The 20,708-nt window shown below is 37.7% G+C and overlaps 1 protein-coding gene across 26 annotated transcripts in view; it reads left to right on the forward strand.

The window, feature by feature from the left end:
• Window positions 1–20,708, forward strand: part of PTS (6-pyruvoyltetrahydropterin synthase) — a 255,496-nt gene that overhangs the window by 1,068 nt on the left and 233,720 nt on the right. For 19 of the 26 annotated variants that reach the window (XR_009741092.1, XR_009741101.1, XR_009741103.1 and 16 more), the window contains exons 2-4: window positions 2,361–2,440; window positions 4,121–4,177; window positions 6,785–6,855. Coding sequence is in view for 1 of the 26 variants with exons in the window: in XM_061440305.1 (XP_061296289.1) it covers window positions 2,361–2,440; window positions 3,721–4,079 (439 nt within the window). In the remaining 25 variants the exon portion in view is untranslated. The other 7 variants (XR_009741091.1, XR_009741114.1, XR_009741090.1 and 4 more) reach the window with 7 other exon arrangements.

Here is a 20,708-nt window from a genome sequence, read left to right on the forward strand (position 1 = left end):
TCGAACCTGGGTCTGCTGCATTGGCAGGAGATTCTTTACCACTAGCACCACCTGGGAAGCCCGAAACACTCAATACGTGTTAGCTACTATAATGTATCAAAAGCGTCATCTTTCCTCGCTAATATCGCTACAGCAAGGCGAGTTTTGTCCACTTATTACTGAACAGAAAATGAACCTTGATGTTCACTTGCCCGAGAGTAAGAAGCACAGTTGGGGTTTTGAACGCAGAGTACTCAGACTGCTTGATTGCACTGAAGAGTTGATTTTGAGGAGGGTGTTGCCACTCATTAGCAAGCTCGGCTGTCTGCGCATGTGTTTCTTGGTCTATACCATGGGGTCGCTAAGAGTCGGACACGACTGAGCGACTTCACTTTCACTTTTCACTTTTCATGCGTTGGAGAAGGAAATGGCAACCCACTCCAGTGTTCTTGCCTGGAGAATCCCAGGGACGGGGGAGCCTGGTGGGCTGCCGTCTGTGGGGTCTCACAGAGTCGGACACGACTGAAGCGACTTAGCAGCAGCAGGATGAAGATAATAATTTCTACCTAACAGGATTCACCCATCCATACATTCACTGGACCGGTATTTGTTATTAGATCTTGGTGCTAGGCAACAGGGATGCAGCAGTGATCAAGACCTGTCACAGTTTTCTGTCTGGAATGTACAAACTGGTCAGTTTTGTGGCAGGTACAGTGAGGTAATTTTGTGCAAAAACTTTGTGAACAGTAGCACTCTAAATGTAAGAGGTAGGTGAGCAGGAGAAAGGAAAGTAATAGAATCTCAAAAAGAAAGGGGTTATTTATTAGGAAGCTCCAACGTATGAGAGAGGTAAGGCCTCATTGAACGTGCACGGTTGACTGGACAGGTATAGGCACAAAAATCTATTAAGAAAATGGTTCTCTGCCTGGAACAATAGCTGAGTATTGTAATTTTAAAGTTTACCGGGGTTTGAATACCCCTCAATGGATTGGTGGGGTTATCAGTAGGCAATAGTTGAGGAGAAATAAAGCAAGATTTTAAAGAGATGTACTAGGTCATGTAATTATTTTTTAGAGGAATGAGTTTTTTATTCAGATTTTTGAAAAACTTATTTTCTGTTGGGTTATAGTCGATTAACAATGTTGTAGTTTCAGGTGAACAGTGAAGGGATTCAGCCATACATACATGTGTGTCCATTCGGCCCCAAACCAGGAGGAATAAGATTTCAAGCTACTTGAGGATAACCATCTTCTTTTTTAAGTTACTGTGTACCATTGCTTCATTCAGCCTATGCCTAGTATGTAGTAGGTGCAGTAAGTCCCCATTATACAAACCTTCAAGTTGTGTACTTTTCAAAGATGCGAACACACATCTCGTTCCAGCAAGGAACCAGAACATGTGCCATCAATGTCAGGCATGAGTGAAGTTGCAGCTTGCTCTTTGTCTCCTGTTGTTGACGATCCTTCAGCTCTACCATTTACCACCTCCTCTAAGGAAATCAGTCCTGAATATTCATTGGAAGGACTGATGCTGAAGCTGAAACTCCAATACTTTGGCCACCTGATGCGAGGAACTAACTCATTTGAAAAGACCCTGATGCTGGGAAAGATTGAAGGTGGGAGGAAAAGGGGACAACAGAGGATGAGATGGTTTTTGGATGGCATCACCAACTCAATGGGCATGAGTTTGAGTAAACTCTGAGAGTTGGTGAGGGACAGGGAGGCCTGGTGTGCTGCAGTCCATGGGGTCACAAAGAGTCAGACACGACTGAGCAACTGAAGTGAACTCCCTCCTCCAGTCACTAGCTCTTTTTGCCTGTTCACTTGATGCTAGACCCTATATGCCAGCTGTTGTACTATACTACTGTACTTTTCAAGGTATTGTACTGTAAGATTACAAATGTTTTATTTTTTGTGTTTGTTTTTTATGTATTATTTGTATGAAAAGTCTTCTAAACCTATTAGAGTACAGAACTATATAGCTGATTTATGTTAGTTGGGTACCTTAGCAAACTTTGGGCTTACGAACACATTCTCAGAATGGTACTCTTCATATGTAGGGGACTTACTGTATTCAGTAAATGTTGAGTTGAAAAATGGAAGGGTCTTCAGCAGATCAGCTTTTGAAATCTTGCTGTGGAACAAGGATGTTGAATTTATTTATGCTAATTTGTATGGTATGTTTGTCTAATTAGGAGACACATTGTGGTTCCTGACATAAAATTAAGTAATGAAATCAAATGGATTTATGACTCTGTTTGATGAGCTAAAGATTAATAAGTTGTGAAGTTTTTCAAAGGCTAGAGAAAACAGTAAGTGTAGGGAACAGAGAAGGTATCAGAACTTGTGTCATGTTGATTTTTTTTTTTTTTTTTTTGTCAGCAAATCTCTTAGTAATGAAGAAAACTTGAAATTATTTGGGAAGTGCAACAACCCAAATGGCCATGGGCACAATTACAAAGGTGAGAGAAAAACTGGTGAAATTTTAGCCCTTTCAATAATGATGAATGACTGTTGAGCAACTGGGGTCCTAATGAGTAAGAAACTTTATGGACAGAGCATGAAAGCTTTGAGTCTTGAATGAGAAAGTAAATGAAAGTTCAAAATGAAAAGATCTGTTGCCTTAGTTGGATGTATCTTAAGTTATAGTTGAAAACAGAATGGTTTAAATAATTTTTTCCTTGGCCTTCGAGTACATGACATTCCTTTGGCACTGTGTTTTCTTCTAATTAGGTATTGCTAAGGTCAATGTTAAAATTAGATTGTATTCACTGTGTAAGTAATGACTGACAAAAAGAGAGTGTTGGCTCAAGATGTCCTGTATGACAGGAAAATAAGTTGGGTCTAAAACTTTGATAGCAGTATTCTAAGGAGGTAATTATTTTATGCAAGGACAAGAGACTTGTTTATTGAGATACAGATGATATAAAAAAAATAGCTGTGTAAGCCATAGAGTATCACAGCAAATGATATGATGGAGTAAAAAGACCAGAAAAGATGTCAGAATATTGGGCTTTCACGTGTAGTTACTCTTACTTGATCTGTATCTCTGTTTGCTCACTTATACCTAATGGTGTTTCTGTGAAGCTGAAAGAAATATGTAAAAGTCATTAATTTGCAAAGCACTCTGATCATCAAGATCTTTCAGAAGTTTCACTTTTTAAAAATTAATTAATTTTAATGGGAGAAGAATTGTTTTACAACGTTATGATGGTTTTGGCTCTGCATCAATATAAATTGGCCACAGGTATACATTTCTTCAAAATTACTTGTTAATCTACAAATCATTGCTATATGCTGTGTTTACATTTTTATGAGTAAAGGGACAAGAATTTTAGGCCCGGTAATAGTTTGCTTGCTCAGGAAGGTAGGAGCAGCTCAGTGTGTAGCTGGAGTTCTTCCTGTACATTTTCTACTTTTATAGGCAGTGATTAAGCAGCATCTTGAAGTTGAGATTCCTTCCAAGTACATCATAAGCAGAATTTATACCCTTTTTGGCCTTGGCTAAGCACTCTTACGTTCCTCTGCCATGGTCGAACTGCATTAGTTGATAAAAAGATCTTAAGTGAAAGAACAGACATTGTTGGGGGGTGGAGGGAATGCAGCTTTGTAGAGCAGAGATCTAACACCTAATTTATGTTGCTAACTTGTGTTTGGATGTTAATCTGTTGAAAGTCATGTTGGAAAAAAAAAAAAAGAAAGTCATGTTGGTTTTTTGGTTATTTTGTTTTCTTCCCCATAGTTGTGGTGACAGTACATGGAGAGGTACGTGCTGAACATGTCTGTGGTTTGTGCAGATTGCTGGGCCCTCTTTCAGCCACAGTGATGGATTCTGTGTTGAAAAGTTCTGTTCAGATTCGTGTTGCTTCATTGTTGGTCTTTGTGGATGGTGAGCTGCTGCCATTTCAGGCCTTTCCTCTCCCAAAGCATCATCCGTCATGTGCTGTATGTGGACAGGTAGAAGGGCAGTGCAGTGGAAAGGGAGCCTCGAGTACTTGGTGTTTCCATGCTGAGATGGATTGTCTCGGGGATGAAGGCATTGTGGGACCAGTTTCTGCACATGTTGCAGTCTTTAGTAATTTACCAGAGGTTAAAATATGAAGAGCATACTATAGTAATACTCACCTTTGTTTATTCTTTAGGTTGATCCTGTTACAGGAATGGTCATGAATTTGACTGACCTCAAAAAGTATATGGAGGTAATGGCATGCTGGATACTATTTTGTGCTGTCTTCAGAATATAATATTTGATGGCCCCCTTTTCACTTTCCCAGCAAGGTATCATCAGAGGTCCTGTGACCTGGCAAGTAGAATTGGGTGTGGGAATGAGGTAGTATTAATAGTTGGAGGAGCTTCTCTCAGTGTTCTCTAAAGGTGTTGGGATGACTGAATGGAAATTAGTCATGGTTGTATTACAGTGATAGGAATGAATGTAGTGGGCTCATCTTGTCTTCTTTGTTGACATATCCTGATTTCCTCTGTTTAACAAATTCTTCCCTTCTTTCAGGACACAGCTTTATCCTTGAAGCTTTCTATTCCTGAAATCGGTGAATTTTCCTTACATCTTTAATCACAGATTTTAATACTATCCTGTTTTATTCACTCCAGCTTTACGATAAACTCACTGGGGCAGTTGATGATAGGGATAACAAAAAAGAAGGTTTTCAGTAAAAGACTTACTGCTTATATCATTACAGAATTCTTGGATTGTAAGAGACTGTAGAGGTCATCCATGCCAGCTTCTTCCTTCCTTTGACTGAGATTGAGAGATACTGACTAGTTAACCTCCCCTACTTGCCCTCAGTCATGTAATTAATCCTTTGCAAAGTTGGGAATTAGATTTCCTTCCATCCAGCTTTGTTTTTATTATGCCATCATTTCACCTGTTTGTTTTGCTTCAACTTTGCTCCTTACTTTTGTTTTAAAATTTGACATTTGTTTAATTAAAACTGTTGTTATGAATAATCGTTACTTCTTTCATGTTGCTTATCTTACATATATGTAACAAGTTTGCCTGCTTTGCATCAGTCTTTGAGCTGAGCACTAGGAATCCAGTGATGAATGAGACATAACTCGTAGCCACAGCATGCTCACATGACTTATAGCAGGTAAAGAACACTCAGTGTTAAGTGAGTGTTGGTTGAATAAATGAAAAGGAGAATGAGTGAGTGAGCAAACAGTGCTGTGCTCAAAGTACTTTAGGAAAGCTATAAAGACAAAGTTCTTGCAAACACTAGTGACATAAATATATATACATGAAGGTTTATAAGAAACACCCTAGGCAGGCATACAGCGAAATACCAGAGGAGAAATTCTCTGCACTTTTTCCCCATCTTTGTGTACTTGAAGGATGCTGCATACCACATACTTTAAAAGTGGCTTATGACATACAGAGACAAATTAGAAAGAGCCCCGTAGAAGAGGTCTCAATGGAAAAGTTGGGATCTGAACAGGAGTTTTCAGTTAAAACAAAGATTAAACAAGGATTTATTTTCTTGATATCCATGTGGATATCATTTATTTTAAAGTCTGTTTGGTTTAGGACTTATTCTTTTTATATGATTCTGATTTTTCTCAGAAAATGATTGTTATTGTTATTATTAATGTACCTTCTTAGAACCATACCATATGGAAACTTAGATTGTTCTACAAATTCTTTCTTTTTAATTGAAGTGCAGTTGATGTATAATATTATATGTTATGGGTGTACAGTATAGTGATTGACAATTTTTAAAGGTTATACTCCATTTATAGTTGTTATAAAATATTGGCTGTATTCCTCATGTTGTACAGTATGTCCTTTTAGCTTATTTTATATGTAATAGTTCATACCTCTTAATCCTCTATCCTTTTATACCCTTCCTCCCTTCTCTCTCTCCACTGGTAACCACTAGTTTTCTTCATCTAGTGAGTCTGTTTCTTTTTTGTTATATTCACTAGTTTATTAATTTTTTAAGATTGCTTAGGTTTTTTACAATAGCTAAAAGTAATACAAAAAGTGAAGTGAAAGAAGTCACTCAGTCGTGTCCAACTCTTTGCGACCCCATGGACTGTAGCCTACTAGGCTCCTCCATCCATGGAATTTTCCAGGCAAGAGTACTGGAGTGGGTTGCCATTTGCTTCTCCAGGAGATCTTCCCGACTCAGGGATTGAACCTAGGTCCTCCCGCATTGCAAGCAGACACTTTTACCATCTGAGCCACCAGGGAAAGTTTACAAAGAATAAGGCAATTACAATTCTTGCCATTGACAAAAATGCTGTGTATAATATATATAAGTATTAAGAAGCCAGTCTTTGCATGTTTTTAGTTTTCTTTCTAAGAGCCCAGGATCATTGTTAAAGTACTCCTTATGGCAGAAACTCAGAACACCTTACATAATTTCAGTCTTAATCTGCTTTATAAAACATAGTAATCATTGAAAGTGTGTCCTAACTATATTGTGGCATTGTGCTGAAGGTGAGACTGTTAGAGAAAAGTATTTGTGGTAACATTTTGGACAGAATTCAAGAAGTGTCAAACTAAATTCTGAATCACAGAGGCTTGTTATGAGAAAGAACCAGTGAATTCTCTATTTGTTGGTTTCTTACCTCTCTACATTCAGTAATGAGGATATCCAGCCATTATAGAGAGCTAGGCCTTTTTTTATTTTATAACTTTAAACTTTCTGAGATTGTTTTGTAAGACACAAAGTTCTTGCAAGTACTGAATTAGTGACGAGATGATAAGATTTAGAGGCAAAGGTAGGACACTTTGAAATATGATTCATAAATGGAATCAGTGATATTTTCCTTTGTTTTGTCTATAGGAGGCAATTATGAAGCCCCTTGATCATAAGAATCTGGATCTAGATGTGCCATATTTTGCAGACATTGTAAGGTGAGTGACTGTTTTACTTTATATAGAAGAATTTAACATTTTACTTAATTATTGTGTGACTTTTTTTTAGTGTAATGATATCTTTTAAAACTAGAATTTTTATTCTCTGTAAATGTTAAACATGAAGTTTTGCTTATTTGTCTTTTGACCTTCTTTCCTTTTCTTCTCCAGCACAACAGAAAATGTAGCCGTATATATCTGGGAAAACCTCCAGAAATTTCTTCCTGTGGGAGTTCTTTATAAAGTAAAAGTATATGAAACCGACAATAATATTGTAGTCTATAAAGGAGAATAACTCTTAGAAATTAATTTCCATCCATATTTGAAGAAGATCTTTATCCCCTTGAACAATTAAGAAGTCATCACCTTACTGTTGCACTTCCACATTGTGTTCTGGAGTCATTGTGAGTGAGTCCTGTTCTAGACTCAAATCTAATTTAAAACCAAGTTTGTAATGTATTCTGAGTATCATTTAAAGAGTCTTTCATCTGTAGATTAAAATCACTTCAGCAAAATATTCTGGTGTAGAATCATTTGGAAGCAAAAGAAATCTGCGTGTTTTTTTTTTCATTATCTCATTTTCAGTATTCATTTTTTTCTTGGTATAATATAAATGGCAAAAATGTTTATAAGACTGACAGGTGAAAATTATAAAAAATACCAGTGACCACAAAGTCTGAAAACAGACTACATAGTATTTCTAGTAGATTGCGCTCCCTTGATTACTTCTTTTAGGATATGCTAAACGTGTTCCACTGGAAAAGGGAATGGCAAACCACTTCAGCATTCTTGCCTTGAGAACCCTATGAACAGTATGAAAAGGCAAAAAGATATGACACAGAAAGATGAAATCCCCAGGTCGGTAGGTGCCCAATATGCTACTGGAGAAGAGCAGAGAAATAACTCCAGAAGGAATGAAGAGGCTGAGCCAAAGCAGAAACAAGACCCTTCTGTGGATGTGTCTGGTGGTGAAAGTAAAGTCTGATGCTGTAAAGAACAGTATTGCATAGGAACCTGGAATGTTAGGTCCATGAATCAAGGTAAATTAGAAGTGGTCAAACAGGAGATGGCAAGAATGAACATCGCATTTTAGGAATCAGTGGAGTAAAATGGACTGTAGTGGGCTAATTTAATTCAGATGACCATTATATCTACTACTGTGGACAAGAATCCCTTAGAAAAAATGAAGTAGCTCTCATAGTCAACAAGAGAGCCTGAAATACAGTACTTGGGTGCAATCTCAAAAATGACAAAATGATCTCTGTTTGTTTCCAAGGCAAACCATTCATATCAAAATTCATTACAATATCAGTAATCCAAGTCTACGCCCCAATCACTAATGCTGAAGAAGCTGAAGTTGAATGGTTCTATGAAGACCTATAAGACCTTCCAAAACTAACACCAAAAAAAGATGTCCTTTTCATTATAGGGGACTGGAATGCAAAAGTAGGAGGTTACAAGATATCTGGAGTAATAGACAAGTTAGGCTTTGGAATACAAAATGAAGCAGGGCAAAGGCTAACAGAGTTTTGCCAAGAGAATGCACCAGTTATAGTGAACACCCTTTTCCAACAGCACAAGAGATGAACCTACAGATAGATAGGGCCAGATGGTCAATACTGAAATTAGATTGATTATATTTTTTGCAGGTGAAGGTGGAGAAGCTCTATACAGTCAGCAAAAACAAGACTAGGAGCTGACTGTGGCTCAGATCATGAACTCCTTATTGCAAAATTCAGACTTAAAGAAAGTAGGGAAAACCACTAGGCCATTCAGGTATGACCTAAATCAAATCCCTTATGATTATACAGTGGCAGTGACAAATAAATTTGATGGATTAGATCTGATAGAGTGCCTGAAGAACTATGGACAGAGGTTCATGACGTTGTACAGGAGATGATAATCAAAACCATCCCCAAGGAAAAGGAATGCAAGAAGGCAAAATGGTTGTGTGAGGAGGCCTTACAAATAGCTGAGAAAAGAAGAAAAGCAAAAGGCAAAGGAGAAAAGGTGCAAGCTTTCTCAGTGAGAATTAGCCCTGAATCATCTGGGACAATGCATTGTAAATGAATGTACAGGGACTGGTGCCAGTGCCTTTTGGTAGTGCATGGTGTTCATTGCAGATTTGCTTATTGAACCATGAATTGCTAGTGAACATATCATAGAAGGTAAATAAACTGCTTATGTATATTTGTCTGTTTTCAGACCTTATGGCTACCTGAACAATTTAAACTCAGAAGACTGAAAAATAATCACATGTATTAAATCTTGTTAAGATAATCAGTGTGAAAAGGATATGTTACTCTGTACAGCATCTCTTTACGGAAGTTTTTCCTAGCTTGTTTTGTTCTGATCACTAAATTTACCTGCTTCAAGTTGAGCTGCTTTTGTGGCATTCATCTCTGGTATCTTTCTTCATGCCAAAATCTGCAAGAATATATTTGCTTTCTTCCCACAAAGAACAGTTCTCACTTGTGTTCTCATTTGTATTTTAAAACTAAGTTCCTTAAATATAGTGTTCATTTTTCTCTCCACATAGCAACTAGTACACAATGGATTCTTAGAATCTTGCTGCCTAAAAAGAGTAAAAGGACTTGTGCCATGATTAGTACACTAAAAGGATTTTCAAAGGAGTATACTTTTATTTTGCAGAGTTTAACTGCATGAGTTTTACAATAAATTTTGACAGTAATATGATGCCCACTTGATCAGATTTGAATGTCTTTTAGTTAGCACAATTTTTATGTTACTTACATATGTTTCATTTAGATTACTTGACAGGCAGGATAACAATAATTTGGTAAGGCAATTTATATTTTAATTTTTAAAAATTCCATTCAAGGTGAACATTATTCCCATTTTACAGATGAGAAAATTGAGACTGAGTTGAGTTTTAAGCTACTTGCCTAAACTAACTCAGCAAAATAAGTAGTAAACTCTTTGATGCTCAGTCTGACTCCTAAGCACAGACTTTAAAACAAAAGATAGTGTATACATTTTAATACTTTTTTGATACCACATTATGCAGATTTGATATCATGTTAAAAAAAACATTTTTTTTTTTGTGGTAGCAGTGTCACTCCAGTTTATTGTGTTCATGAGTTGCTTCTAGAGAACATTTTTCTCCTACTTGCTTTTCTTAGGAAAGTGAGAATTCTATTTACCTACTGTTTATCAGTCTGGTAAATGAGTGAGTAGATGAGTGAATGTTCAAAGATAGGATATAGATTTTTTTGTCTCCCTAGAACTGCTATCAGAGACCTTATCAAAGTATATTGTAATTATTGCTTTGTTGTCTAGTTGCTAAGTCATGTCCGACTCTTTGTGACCCCATAGCTGTAGCTCTCCAGGCTCCTCTGTCCGTGGTATTTCCCAGGCAAAGATACTGGAGTGGGTTGCCACTTCCTTCTCCAGGGGGTCTTCCCAATCTAGGGCTCAAGCCTATGTCTCCATCTCCTGCACTGCAGGTGTGTTCTGGGAAGCTTTACTGTTTTGTTTTTTCACTACCCTGATAACTTGTTGGCAAAATTAAGCAGAATATCATAAATAGTACACAATAATTTTCATTGATTAAACGAATGGTGTTTGGTAGAAACTGCTGAAATTTTATAATATCTTATACATAGTGGACACACGGTAAATATTTTCAGAATTGAGTAACATGAAAATGTTGAGCCTTGAGTCCTAGTCTGAGTGCTATTACCATACAGCTTTGTCCCTTTCACCTCAGAGCCTTAGTTTTCCAAAATGAATGTTAGACAGATGTTTTCTGAAGTTTCTCCTGCCTGATCTTCGATTTTATATCTCAATGATTCAAAATACCAAATGGGTATTAATTTAGAGATGGGGAAAGATTATTGTGGGGTGGTGAGGTTTGGAAAAGCTTAGTGGAGGAGGTTAGTCCTGAATGGTGCTTAAAGTGATGAGACAGGGAGGGGGAATGGTTTAGACTTGAAGAGAAAAGGGGAAAAACACTGAAAGGGTAAAATTTTGTAAGTGAGGTTACCAATGTGGTCATGTGCTAAGTGTATTTGGTATATAGTGAATAGATTAATAAATATTTTTACAAATCTTAAATAAAATTAAAAAATTTTATTTTTAATTGGAGGAAAATTGTTTTACGATATTGCGTTGGCTTCTGCCATACGTCAACATGAATCAGCCATAGGTATACGTATATCCCCTCCCTCTTAAACCTCCCTCCCACATCCCATCTCTCTATGTTGTCACAGAACACAGAATTTGAGCTCCCTGTGTCATTCAGCAAATTCCCACTGGCTATCTAATTTTACATATAGTAATGTGTACATTTCAATGCTACTCTCAATTTGTCACACCTTCTCCTTCCCGCACTGTGTCCACAAGTCTGTTCTGTATGTATGCTTCTCCATTTCTGCCCTGTAAATAGATTCATTAGTACCATCTTTCTAGATTCCATATATATGTTTTAATATGCAATGTTTGTTTTTCTCTTTCTGACTTATTTCACTCTGTATAATAGTCTCTAGGTTCATCCACCTCATTAGAACTGACTCAGATTTGTTTCTTTTTGTATTGTTCAGTTCAGTAAGTCATGTCTGACTCTTTGTGACCCCATGGACTGCAGCCCACCAGGCTTCCTTTTCCTTCAGTATCTCCTAGAGTTTGCTCAAACTCATGTCCATTGAGTTTGTGATGCCATCCAACCATCTCACCCTCTGTTGCCCCCTTCTCTTCCTGCTCTCTAGCTCCTAGCATCAAGGTCTTTTCCAGTGAGTTGGTTCTTTGCATCAGATGACCAAAGCATTCCTTTTTATGGCGAAGTAATATTCCATTGTATATAGGTACCACAACTTTATCCATTCATCTGTCAATGGACATCTAGGTTGCTTCTGTTGGGAAGCCCAGTACAAAATAGCCAGTTGGAGGAAGTCCTTGGGAAAATGGCAAAGGGCCAGAAATACCCTGGCTTGGTGTGCTCGGGCAGAAAAACATCTCCTGCCTTTGGTTATGCCCGGCGCCAAGATTTAATAATAAATATTAAGGATGTTGCTTGAGAAAATGGGTTATGGGATAAGCACATGGGTCACTTAGAGCGCGCTGTCCTTGAAATATTTTTACTGATTAGGTGTTAACCCCGTACGTGCTCTGCTGGCTGTATAAGCTCTTTGTTCCTACTTCTATAAAAAGGCTTGACTGCAGAAATAAACTTGTCAGTCCTTGCAAGAGACTGTCCGAGTGTCCTTCTTTCAGGTTCGTTGCTTCCAAGTCCCGGGGAGAAAATCCCCAACAGCTTCCATGTCCTAGCTATTGTAAATAATACTGCAATGAACATTGGGGTACATGTGTCTTTTTCAGTTATGGTTTCCTCAGGGTATATGCCCAGTAATGGGATTGTTGGGTCATATGGTAGTCTTATTCCTAGTTTTTTAAGGAATCTCCATACTATTCTCCATAGTGGCTTTATCAATTTGCATTCCCACCAACAGTGTAGGAGGGTTCCCTTTTCTCTATGTCCTCTTCAATATTGTTTGTGAGTTTTTTGATAATGGCCATTCTGATCAGTATAAGGTGATACCTCATTGAAGTTTTGGTTTGCATTTCTCTAATAAGTGATATGAGCATCTTTTCATGTGTTTGTTAGCCATCTGTATGTCTTTTCTTGAGAGATGTCTGTTTAGGTCTTCTGCCTACCCTTTGATTGGATTGTTTGTTTTTCTGGTATTGAGCTGCATGAGCTGCTTGTTTGTATATTTTGGAGATTAACCCTTTGACAGTTGTTTCATTTTCTATTATTTTCTCCCATTCTGAGGGTGTCTTTTCACCTTGTTTATAGTTTCCTTTGCTGTGCAAAAGCTTTTTAAGTTTCATTAGGTCCAATCTGTTTATTTTTGTTTTTATTTCCATTACTCTAGGGGTTGGGTCATAGAGAATCCTGTGATTTATGTCAAAGAGTGTTCTATGTTTTCCTCTAAGATCATTATAGTTTCTGACCTTCAATTTAGGTCTTTAATCAGTTGAGTTTATTTTTGTGTATGGTGTTAGGAAATGTTCTAATCTCATTATTTTACTCATATCTGCAAAGTTTTCCCAGCACTACTTATTGAAGAGACTATCTTTTCTCTATTGTATATTCTTGCCTCCTGTGTCAAATATAAGGTGCCCATAGGTGTGTGGATTTATCTCTGGGCTTTCTATCTTGTTCCACTGGTCTGTATTTCTGTTTTTGTGTCAGTACCATGCTGTCTTCATGACTGTAGCTTTGTATCATAGTCTGAAGTCAGGAAGGTTGATTCCTCCAGCTCCATTCTTCCTTCTCAAGATTAGTTTGGCTATTTTGTGTCTTTTGTGTTTCCATACAGATTGTGAATATTTTGTTGTTGTTGTTCTAGTTCTGTGAAAAATATCATTGGTAATTTGATAGGGATTGCATTGAATCTGTAGATTGTTTTGGGTAGTATAGTCACTTGCATATTATTGATTCTTCCTATCCAAGAACATGATATATCTCTCCATCTGTTTATGTCATCTTCAAATTCTTTCATTAGTGTCTTATAGTTTTTTATATACAGCTCTTTTGTCTCCTTCAGTTCCGTTCACTTCGGTTCAGTCACTCAGTCATGTCCGACTCTTTGCGACCCCATGAATCACAGCACGCCAGGCCTCCCTGTCCATCGCCAACTCCCAGAGTTCACTCAAACTCATGTCCATCGAGTCAGTGATGCCATCCAGCCGTCTCATCCTCTGTCATCCCCTTCTCCTCCTGCCCCCAATCCCTCCCAGCATCAGGGTCTTTTCCAATGAATCAACTCTTCTCATGAGGTGGCCAAAGTATTGGAGTTTCAGTTTTAGCATCAGTCCTTCCAATGAACACCCAGGACTGATCTCTTTTAGAATGGACTGGTTGGATCTCCTTGCAGTCCAAGGGACTCTCAAGAATCTTCTCCAACACCACAGTTCAAAAGCATCAATTCTTTGGCGCTCAGCTTTCTTCACAGTCCAACTCTCACATCCATATGTCTCCTTAGGTAGGATTATTCCTAAATATTTTATTTTTGTTGCAATGGTGAATGGGATTGATTCCTTAATATCTCTTTCTGGTTTTTCATTGTTAGTGTATAGAAGTACAGGGGATTTTTGTGTATCAATTTTATATCCTGTGACTTTACTATATTCATTGATTAGCTCTAGTAATTTTCTGATGGCATCTCTAGGGTTTTCTATGTATCGTATATCATCAGCAAACAGAGTTTTACTTCTTTTCCTATCTGGATTCCTTTTATTTCTTTTTCTTTGGCTGCTGTGGCTAGGACTTCCAAAACTGCGTTAAATAATCGTGGTAAGAGTGGGCATCCTTGCCTTGTTCTTGATCTTAGAGAAATGCTTTCAGTTTTTCGCAGTTGAGAATAGTGTTTGCTGTGCGCTTGTCACATATGGCCTTATGCGTACTTTCTGGAGAGTTTTTATGGATGTTGCATTTTTTTTCAAAAACTTTCTCTACTTCTATTGAGAAGATCATATGATTTTTATCTTTCAGTATGTTAATATGGTATATCACGTTGATTGATTTGCATATATTGAAGAATCCTTGCATGCCTGGGATTAAGCCCACTTGATCATGATGTATGATCCTTTTATTTATTTTTTTCAGTTTTATTTATTTATTTATTTTTACTTTACAATATTGTATTGGTTTTGCCATACATCAACATGAATCTGCCACAGGTGTACGTGTGTTCCCCATCCTGAACCCCCTTCCCACCTCCCTCCTCATCCCATCCCTCTGGGTCATCCCAGTGCACCAGCCCTGAGCACCCTGTATCATGCATCAAACCTGGGCTGGCGATATGTTTCATATATGATAATTTACATGTTTCAATGCCATTCTCCCATATCATCCTGCCCACGCCCTCTCCTACAGAGTCCAAAAGACTGTTCTATACATCTGTGTCTCTTGCTGTCTCACATACAGGGTTATCGTTACCATCTTTCTAAATTCCATATATATGCATTAGTATACTATATTGGTGTTTTTCTTTCTGGCTTACTTCACTCTGTATAATACGCTCCAGTTTCATCCACCTCATTAGAACTGATTCAAATGTATTCTTTTTAATGGCTAGTAATATTCCATTGTGTATATATACCACAGCTTTCTTATCCATTTGTCTGCTGATGGACATTTAGGTTACTTCCATGTCCTGGCTATTATAAACAGTGCTGTGATGAACATTGGGGTACACGTGTCTCTTTCAATTCTGGTTTCCTCAGTGTGTATGCCCAGCAGTGGGATTGTTGGGTCATATGGCAGTTCTAGTTCCAGTTGTTTTTTTTTTAATATAAATTTATTTATTTTAATTGGAGGCTAATTACTTTACAATATTGTATTGGTTTTGCCATACGTCAACATGAATCTGCCACGGGTGTACACGTGTTCCCCATCCTGAACCCCCTCCCACCTCCCTCCCCATACCATCTCTCTGGGTCATCCCAGTGCACCAGCCCCAAGCATCCAGTATCATGCATTGAACCTGGACTGGTGATTTGTTTCATGTATGATATTATACATGTTTCAATGCCATTCTCCCAAATCATCCCACCCTCTCCCTCTCCTACAGAGTCCAAAAGACTGTTCTATACATCTGTGTCTCTTTTGCTGTCTTGCATACAGGGTTATCATTACCATTCATATATATATGGAATATATATAAATTCCATATATATGCATTAGTATACTGTATTGATGTTTTTCTTTCTGACATACTTCACTCTGTATAATAGGCTCCAGTTTCATTCACCTCATTAGAACTGATTCAAATGTATTCTTTTTAATGGCTGAGTAATACTCCATTGTGTATATGTACCACAGCTTTCTTATCCATTCGTCTGCTAATGGACATCTAGTTGGCTTCCATGTCCTGGCTATTATAAACAGTGCTGAGATGAATATTGGGGTACACGTGTCTCTTTCAATTCTGGTTTCCTCAGTGTGTATGCCCAGCAGTGGGATTGCTGGGTCATAAAGCAGTTCTATTTCCAGTTTTTAAAGGAATCTCCACACTGTTCTCCATAGTGGCTGTACTAGTTTGCATTCCCACCAACAGTGTAAGAGGATTCCCTTTTTTCCACACCCTCTCCAGCATTTATTGCTTGTAGACTTTTGGATAGCAGCCCTTCTGACTGATGTGAAATGGTACCTCATTGTGGTTTTGATTTGCATTTCTCTGATAATGAGTGACGTTGAACATCTTTTAATGTGTTTGTTAGCCATCTGTATGTCTTCTTTGGAGAAATGTCTGTTTAGTTCTTTGGCCCGCTTTTTGATCGGGTCATTTATTTTTCTGGAATTGAGCTGCAGGAGTTGCTTGTATATTTTTGAGATTATTTCTTTGTCCATTGCTTCATTTGCTATTATTTTCTCCCATTCTGAAGGTTGTCTTTTCACCTTTACTTATAGTTTCCTTTGTTGTGCAGAAGCTTTTAATTTTAATTAGGTCTCATTTGTTTATTTATGCTTTTATTTCCAATACTCTGGGAGGTGGGTCATAGAGGATCCTGCTGTGATTTATGTCGGAGAGTGTTTTGCCTGTGTTTTCCTCTAGGAGTTTTATAGTTTCTGGTCTTACATTTAGATCTTTAATCCATTTTGAGTTTACTTCTGTGTATGGTATTAGAAAGTGTTCTAGTTTCATTCTTTTACAAGTGGTTGACCAGTTTTCCCAGCACCACTTGTTAAAGAGATTGCCTTTTCTTCATTGTATATTCTTGCCTCCTTTGTCAAAGATAAGGTGTCCATAGGTGCGTGGGTTTATCTCTGGGCTTTCTATTTTGTTCCATTGATCTATATTTCTGTCTTTGTGCCAGTACCATACTGTCTTGATGACTATGGCTTTGTAGTAGTGCCTGAAGTCAGGCAGGTTGATTCCTGCAGTTCCATTCTTCTTTCTCAAGATTGCTTTAGCTATTCAAGGTTTTTTGTATTTCTATACAAATTGTGAAATTATTTGTTCTAGATCTCTGAAAAATATTGTTGGTAGCTTGATAGGTATTGCATTGAATCTATAGATTGCTTTGAGTAGTATACTCATTTTCATTATATTGATTCTTCCAATCTATGAACATGGTATATTTCTCCATCTATTTATGTCCTCTTTGATTTCTTTCACCAGTGTTTTATAGTTTTCTATATATAGGTCTTTTGTTTCTTTAGGTAGATATATTCCTAAGTATTTTATTCCTTCCATTGCAATGGTGAATGGAATTGTTTCCTTACTTTCTCTTTGTTTTCTCATTGTTTGTGTATAGGAATGCAAGGGATTTCTGTGTGTTGATTTTATATCCTACAACTTTACTATATTCATTGATTAGCTCTAGTAATTTTCTGGTGGAGTCTTTAGGGTTTTCTATGTAGAGAATCATGTCATCTGCAAACAGTGACAGTTTTACTTCTTCTTTTCCAATCTGGATTCCTTTTCTTTCTTTTTCTGCTCTGATTGCTGTGGCCAAAACTTCCAAAACTATGTTGAATAGTAGTGGTGAGAGTGGGCACCCTTGTCTTGTTCCTGACTTCAGGGGAAATGCTTTCAGTTTTTCACCATGGAGGATGATGTTTGCTGTGGGTTTGTCATATATAGCTTTTACTATGTTGAGTTATGTTCCTTCTATTCCTGCTTTCTGGAGGGTTTTTATCATATTGAATGTTGAATTTTGTCAAAGGCTTTCTCTGCATCTATTGAGATAATCATATGGTTTTTATCTTTCTGCGGACATTGAAGAATCCTTGCATGCCTCGGATAAAGCCCACTTGGTCATGATGTATGATCTTTTGAATATGTTATTGGATTCTGTTTGCTAGAATTTTGTGAAGGATTTTTGCATCTATATTGGTCAGTGATATTGGCCTGTAGTTTTCTTTTTTTGTGGCATCTTTGTCAGGTTTGGGTATTAGGGTGATAGTGGCCTCATAGAATGCGTTTGGAAGTTTACATTCTTCTGCAATTTTCTGGAAGAGTTTGAGTAGAATAGGTGTTAGCTCTTTTCTGAGTTTTTGGTAGAATTCAGCTGTGAAGCCGTCTGGTCCTGGGCTTTTGTTTGCTGGAAGATTTCTGATTACAGTTTCAATTTCCGTGCTTGTGATGGGTCTGTTAAGATTTTCTATTTCTTCCTGGTTCAGTTTTGGAAAGTTGTACTTTTCTAAGAATTTGTCCATGTCTTCCAAGTTGCCCATTTTATTGGCATATAGTTGCTGATAGTAGTCTCTTATGATCCTTTGTATTTCTGTGTTGTCTGTTGTGATTTCTCCATTTTCATTTCTAATTTTGTTGACTTGATTCTTCTCCCTTTGTTTCTTGATGAGTCTGGCTAATGGTTTGTCAATTTTATTTATCTTCTCAAAGACCCAGCTTTTGGCTTTGTTGATTTTTGCTATGGTCTCTTTTGTTACTTTTGCATTTATTTCTGCCTTAATTTTTAAGATTTCTTTCCTTCTACTAACCCTGGGGTTTTTCATTTCTTCCTTTTTTAGTTGCTTTAGGTATAGAGTTAGGTTATTTATTTGGCCTTTTTTCTTGTTTCTTGAGGTAAGCCTGTATTGCTATGAACCTTCCCCTCAGCACTGCTTTTACAGTGTGCCATAGGTTTGGGATTGTTGTGTTTTCATGTTCATTTGTTTCTGTGCATATTTTGATTTCTTTTTAGATTTCTTCTGTGGTTTGTTGGTTATTCAGCAGCGTGTTGTTCAGCCTCCATATGTTGGAATTTTTAATAGTTTTTCTCCTGTAATTCACATCTAATCTTACTGCATTGTGGTCAGAAAAGATTCTTGGAATAATTTCAGTTTTTTTGAATTTACGAAGGCTAGATTTATGGCCGAGGCTGTGATCTATCCTGGAGAAGGTTTCGTGTGCGCTTGAGAAGAAGGTGAAATTCACTGTTTTGGGGTGAAGTGTCCTATAGATATCAATTAGGTCTAACTGTATCATTTAAAGTTTGTGTTTCCTTGTTAATTTTCTGTTTAGTTGATCTATCCATAGGTGTGAATAGGGTATTAAAGTCTCCCACTATTACTGTGTTATTGTTAATTTCCCCTTTCATACTTGTTCAGTTCAGTTCAGTTCAGTCGCTCAGTCGTGTCCGACTCTTTGCGACCTCATGAACTGCAGCACGCCAGGCCTCCCTGTCCATCACAAACTCCCAGAGTTCACTCAGACTCATGTCCATCAAGTCAGTGATGCCATCCAGCCATCTCATCCTGTATCGTCCCCCTTACCTCCTGCCCCCAATCCCTCCCAGCATCAGAGTCTTTTCCAATGAGTCAGCTCTTCGCATGAGGTGGCCAAAGTACTGGAGATTCAGCTTCAGCAGCATTCCCTCCAAAGAAATCCCAGGGCTGATCTCCTTCAGAATGGACTGGTTGGATCTCCTTGCAGTCCAAGGGACTCTCAAGGGTCTTCTCCAACACCACACTTCAAAAGCATCCATCCCTTGGCACTCAGCCTTGTTCACAGTCCAACTCTCACATCCATACGTGACCACTGGAAAAACCATAGCCTTGACTAGACGGACCTTCGTTGGCAAAGTAATGTCTCTGCTTTTGAATATGCTATCTAGGTTGGTCATAACTTTCCTTCCAAAGAGTAAGCGTCTTTTAATTTCATGGTTGCAGTCACCATCTGCAGTGATTTGGGAGCCCCCCAAAAATAAAGTCTGACACTGTTTCCACTGTTTCCCCATCTATTTCCCATGAAGTGATGGGACCGGATGCCATGATCTTCATTTTCTGAATGTTGAGCTTTAAGCCAACTTTTTCACTCTCCACTTTCACTTTCATCAAGATGATTTTTAGTTCCTCTTCACTTTCTGCCATTAGGGTGGTGTCATCTGCATATCTGAGGTTATTGATATTTCTCCCGGCAATCTTGATTCCAGCTTGTGTTTCTTCCATTCCAGTGTTTCTCATGATGTACTCTGCATATAAGTTGTTAGCATTTGCCTTACATATTGCAGTGCTCCTATGTTGTGTGTGTATATATTTATAATTGTTGCACCTTCTTCTTGGATTGATCCTTTGATCATTATGTAGTGACCTTCTTTGTCTCTTTTCACAGCCTTTGTTTTAAAGTCTATTTTATCTGATATGAGTATTGCTACTCCTGCTTTCTTTTGGTCTCTATTTGCATGGAATATCTTTTTCCAGCCCTTCATTTTCAGTCTGTATGTGTCCCTTGTTTTGAGGTGGATCTCTTGTAGACAACATATATAGGGATCTTGTTTTTGTATCCATTCAGCCAGTCTTTGTCTTTTGGTTGGGGCATTCAACCCATTTACATTTAAGGTAATTATTGATAAGTATGATCCCATTGCCACTTACTTTATTGTTTTGGGTTTGAGTTTATACACCCTTTCTGTATTTCCTGTCTAAAGAATATCCTTTAGTATTTGTTGGAGAGCTGGTTTGGTGGTGCTGAATTCTCTCAGCTTTTGCTTGTCTGTAAAGCTTTTGATTTCTCCTTCATATTTGAATGAGATCCTTGCTGGGTACAGTAATCTGGGCTGTAGGTTTTTCTCATTCATCACTTTAAGTATGTCCTGCCATTCCCTTCTGGCCTGAAGAGTTTCTATTGAAAGATCAGCTGTTATCTTTATGGGAATCCCTTTGTGTGTTATTTGTTGTTTTTCCCTTGCTGCTTTTAATTTGTTCTTTGTGTTTGATTTTTGTTAATTTGATTAATATGTGTCTTGGGGTGTTTTGCCTTGGGTTTATCCTGTTTGGGACTCTCTGGGTTTCTTGGACTTGGTGATTATTTCCTTCCCCATTTTAGGTAAATTTTCAACTATTATTTCCTCAAGTATTTTCTCATGGTCTTTCTTTTTGT

Source organism: Bos javanicus, chromosome 15 (assembly GCF_032452875.1).
Source record: "Bos javanicus breed banteng chromosome 15, ARS-OSU_banteng_1.0, whole genome shotgun sequence".
NCBI classification, from domain to species: domain Eukaryota; kingdom Metazoa; phylum Chordata; class Mammalia; order Artiodactyla; family Bovidae; genus Bos; species Bos javanicus.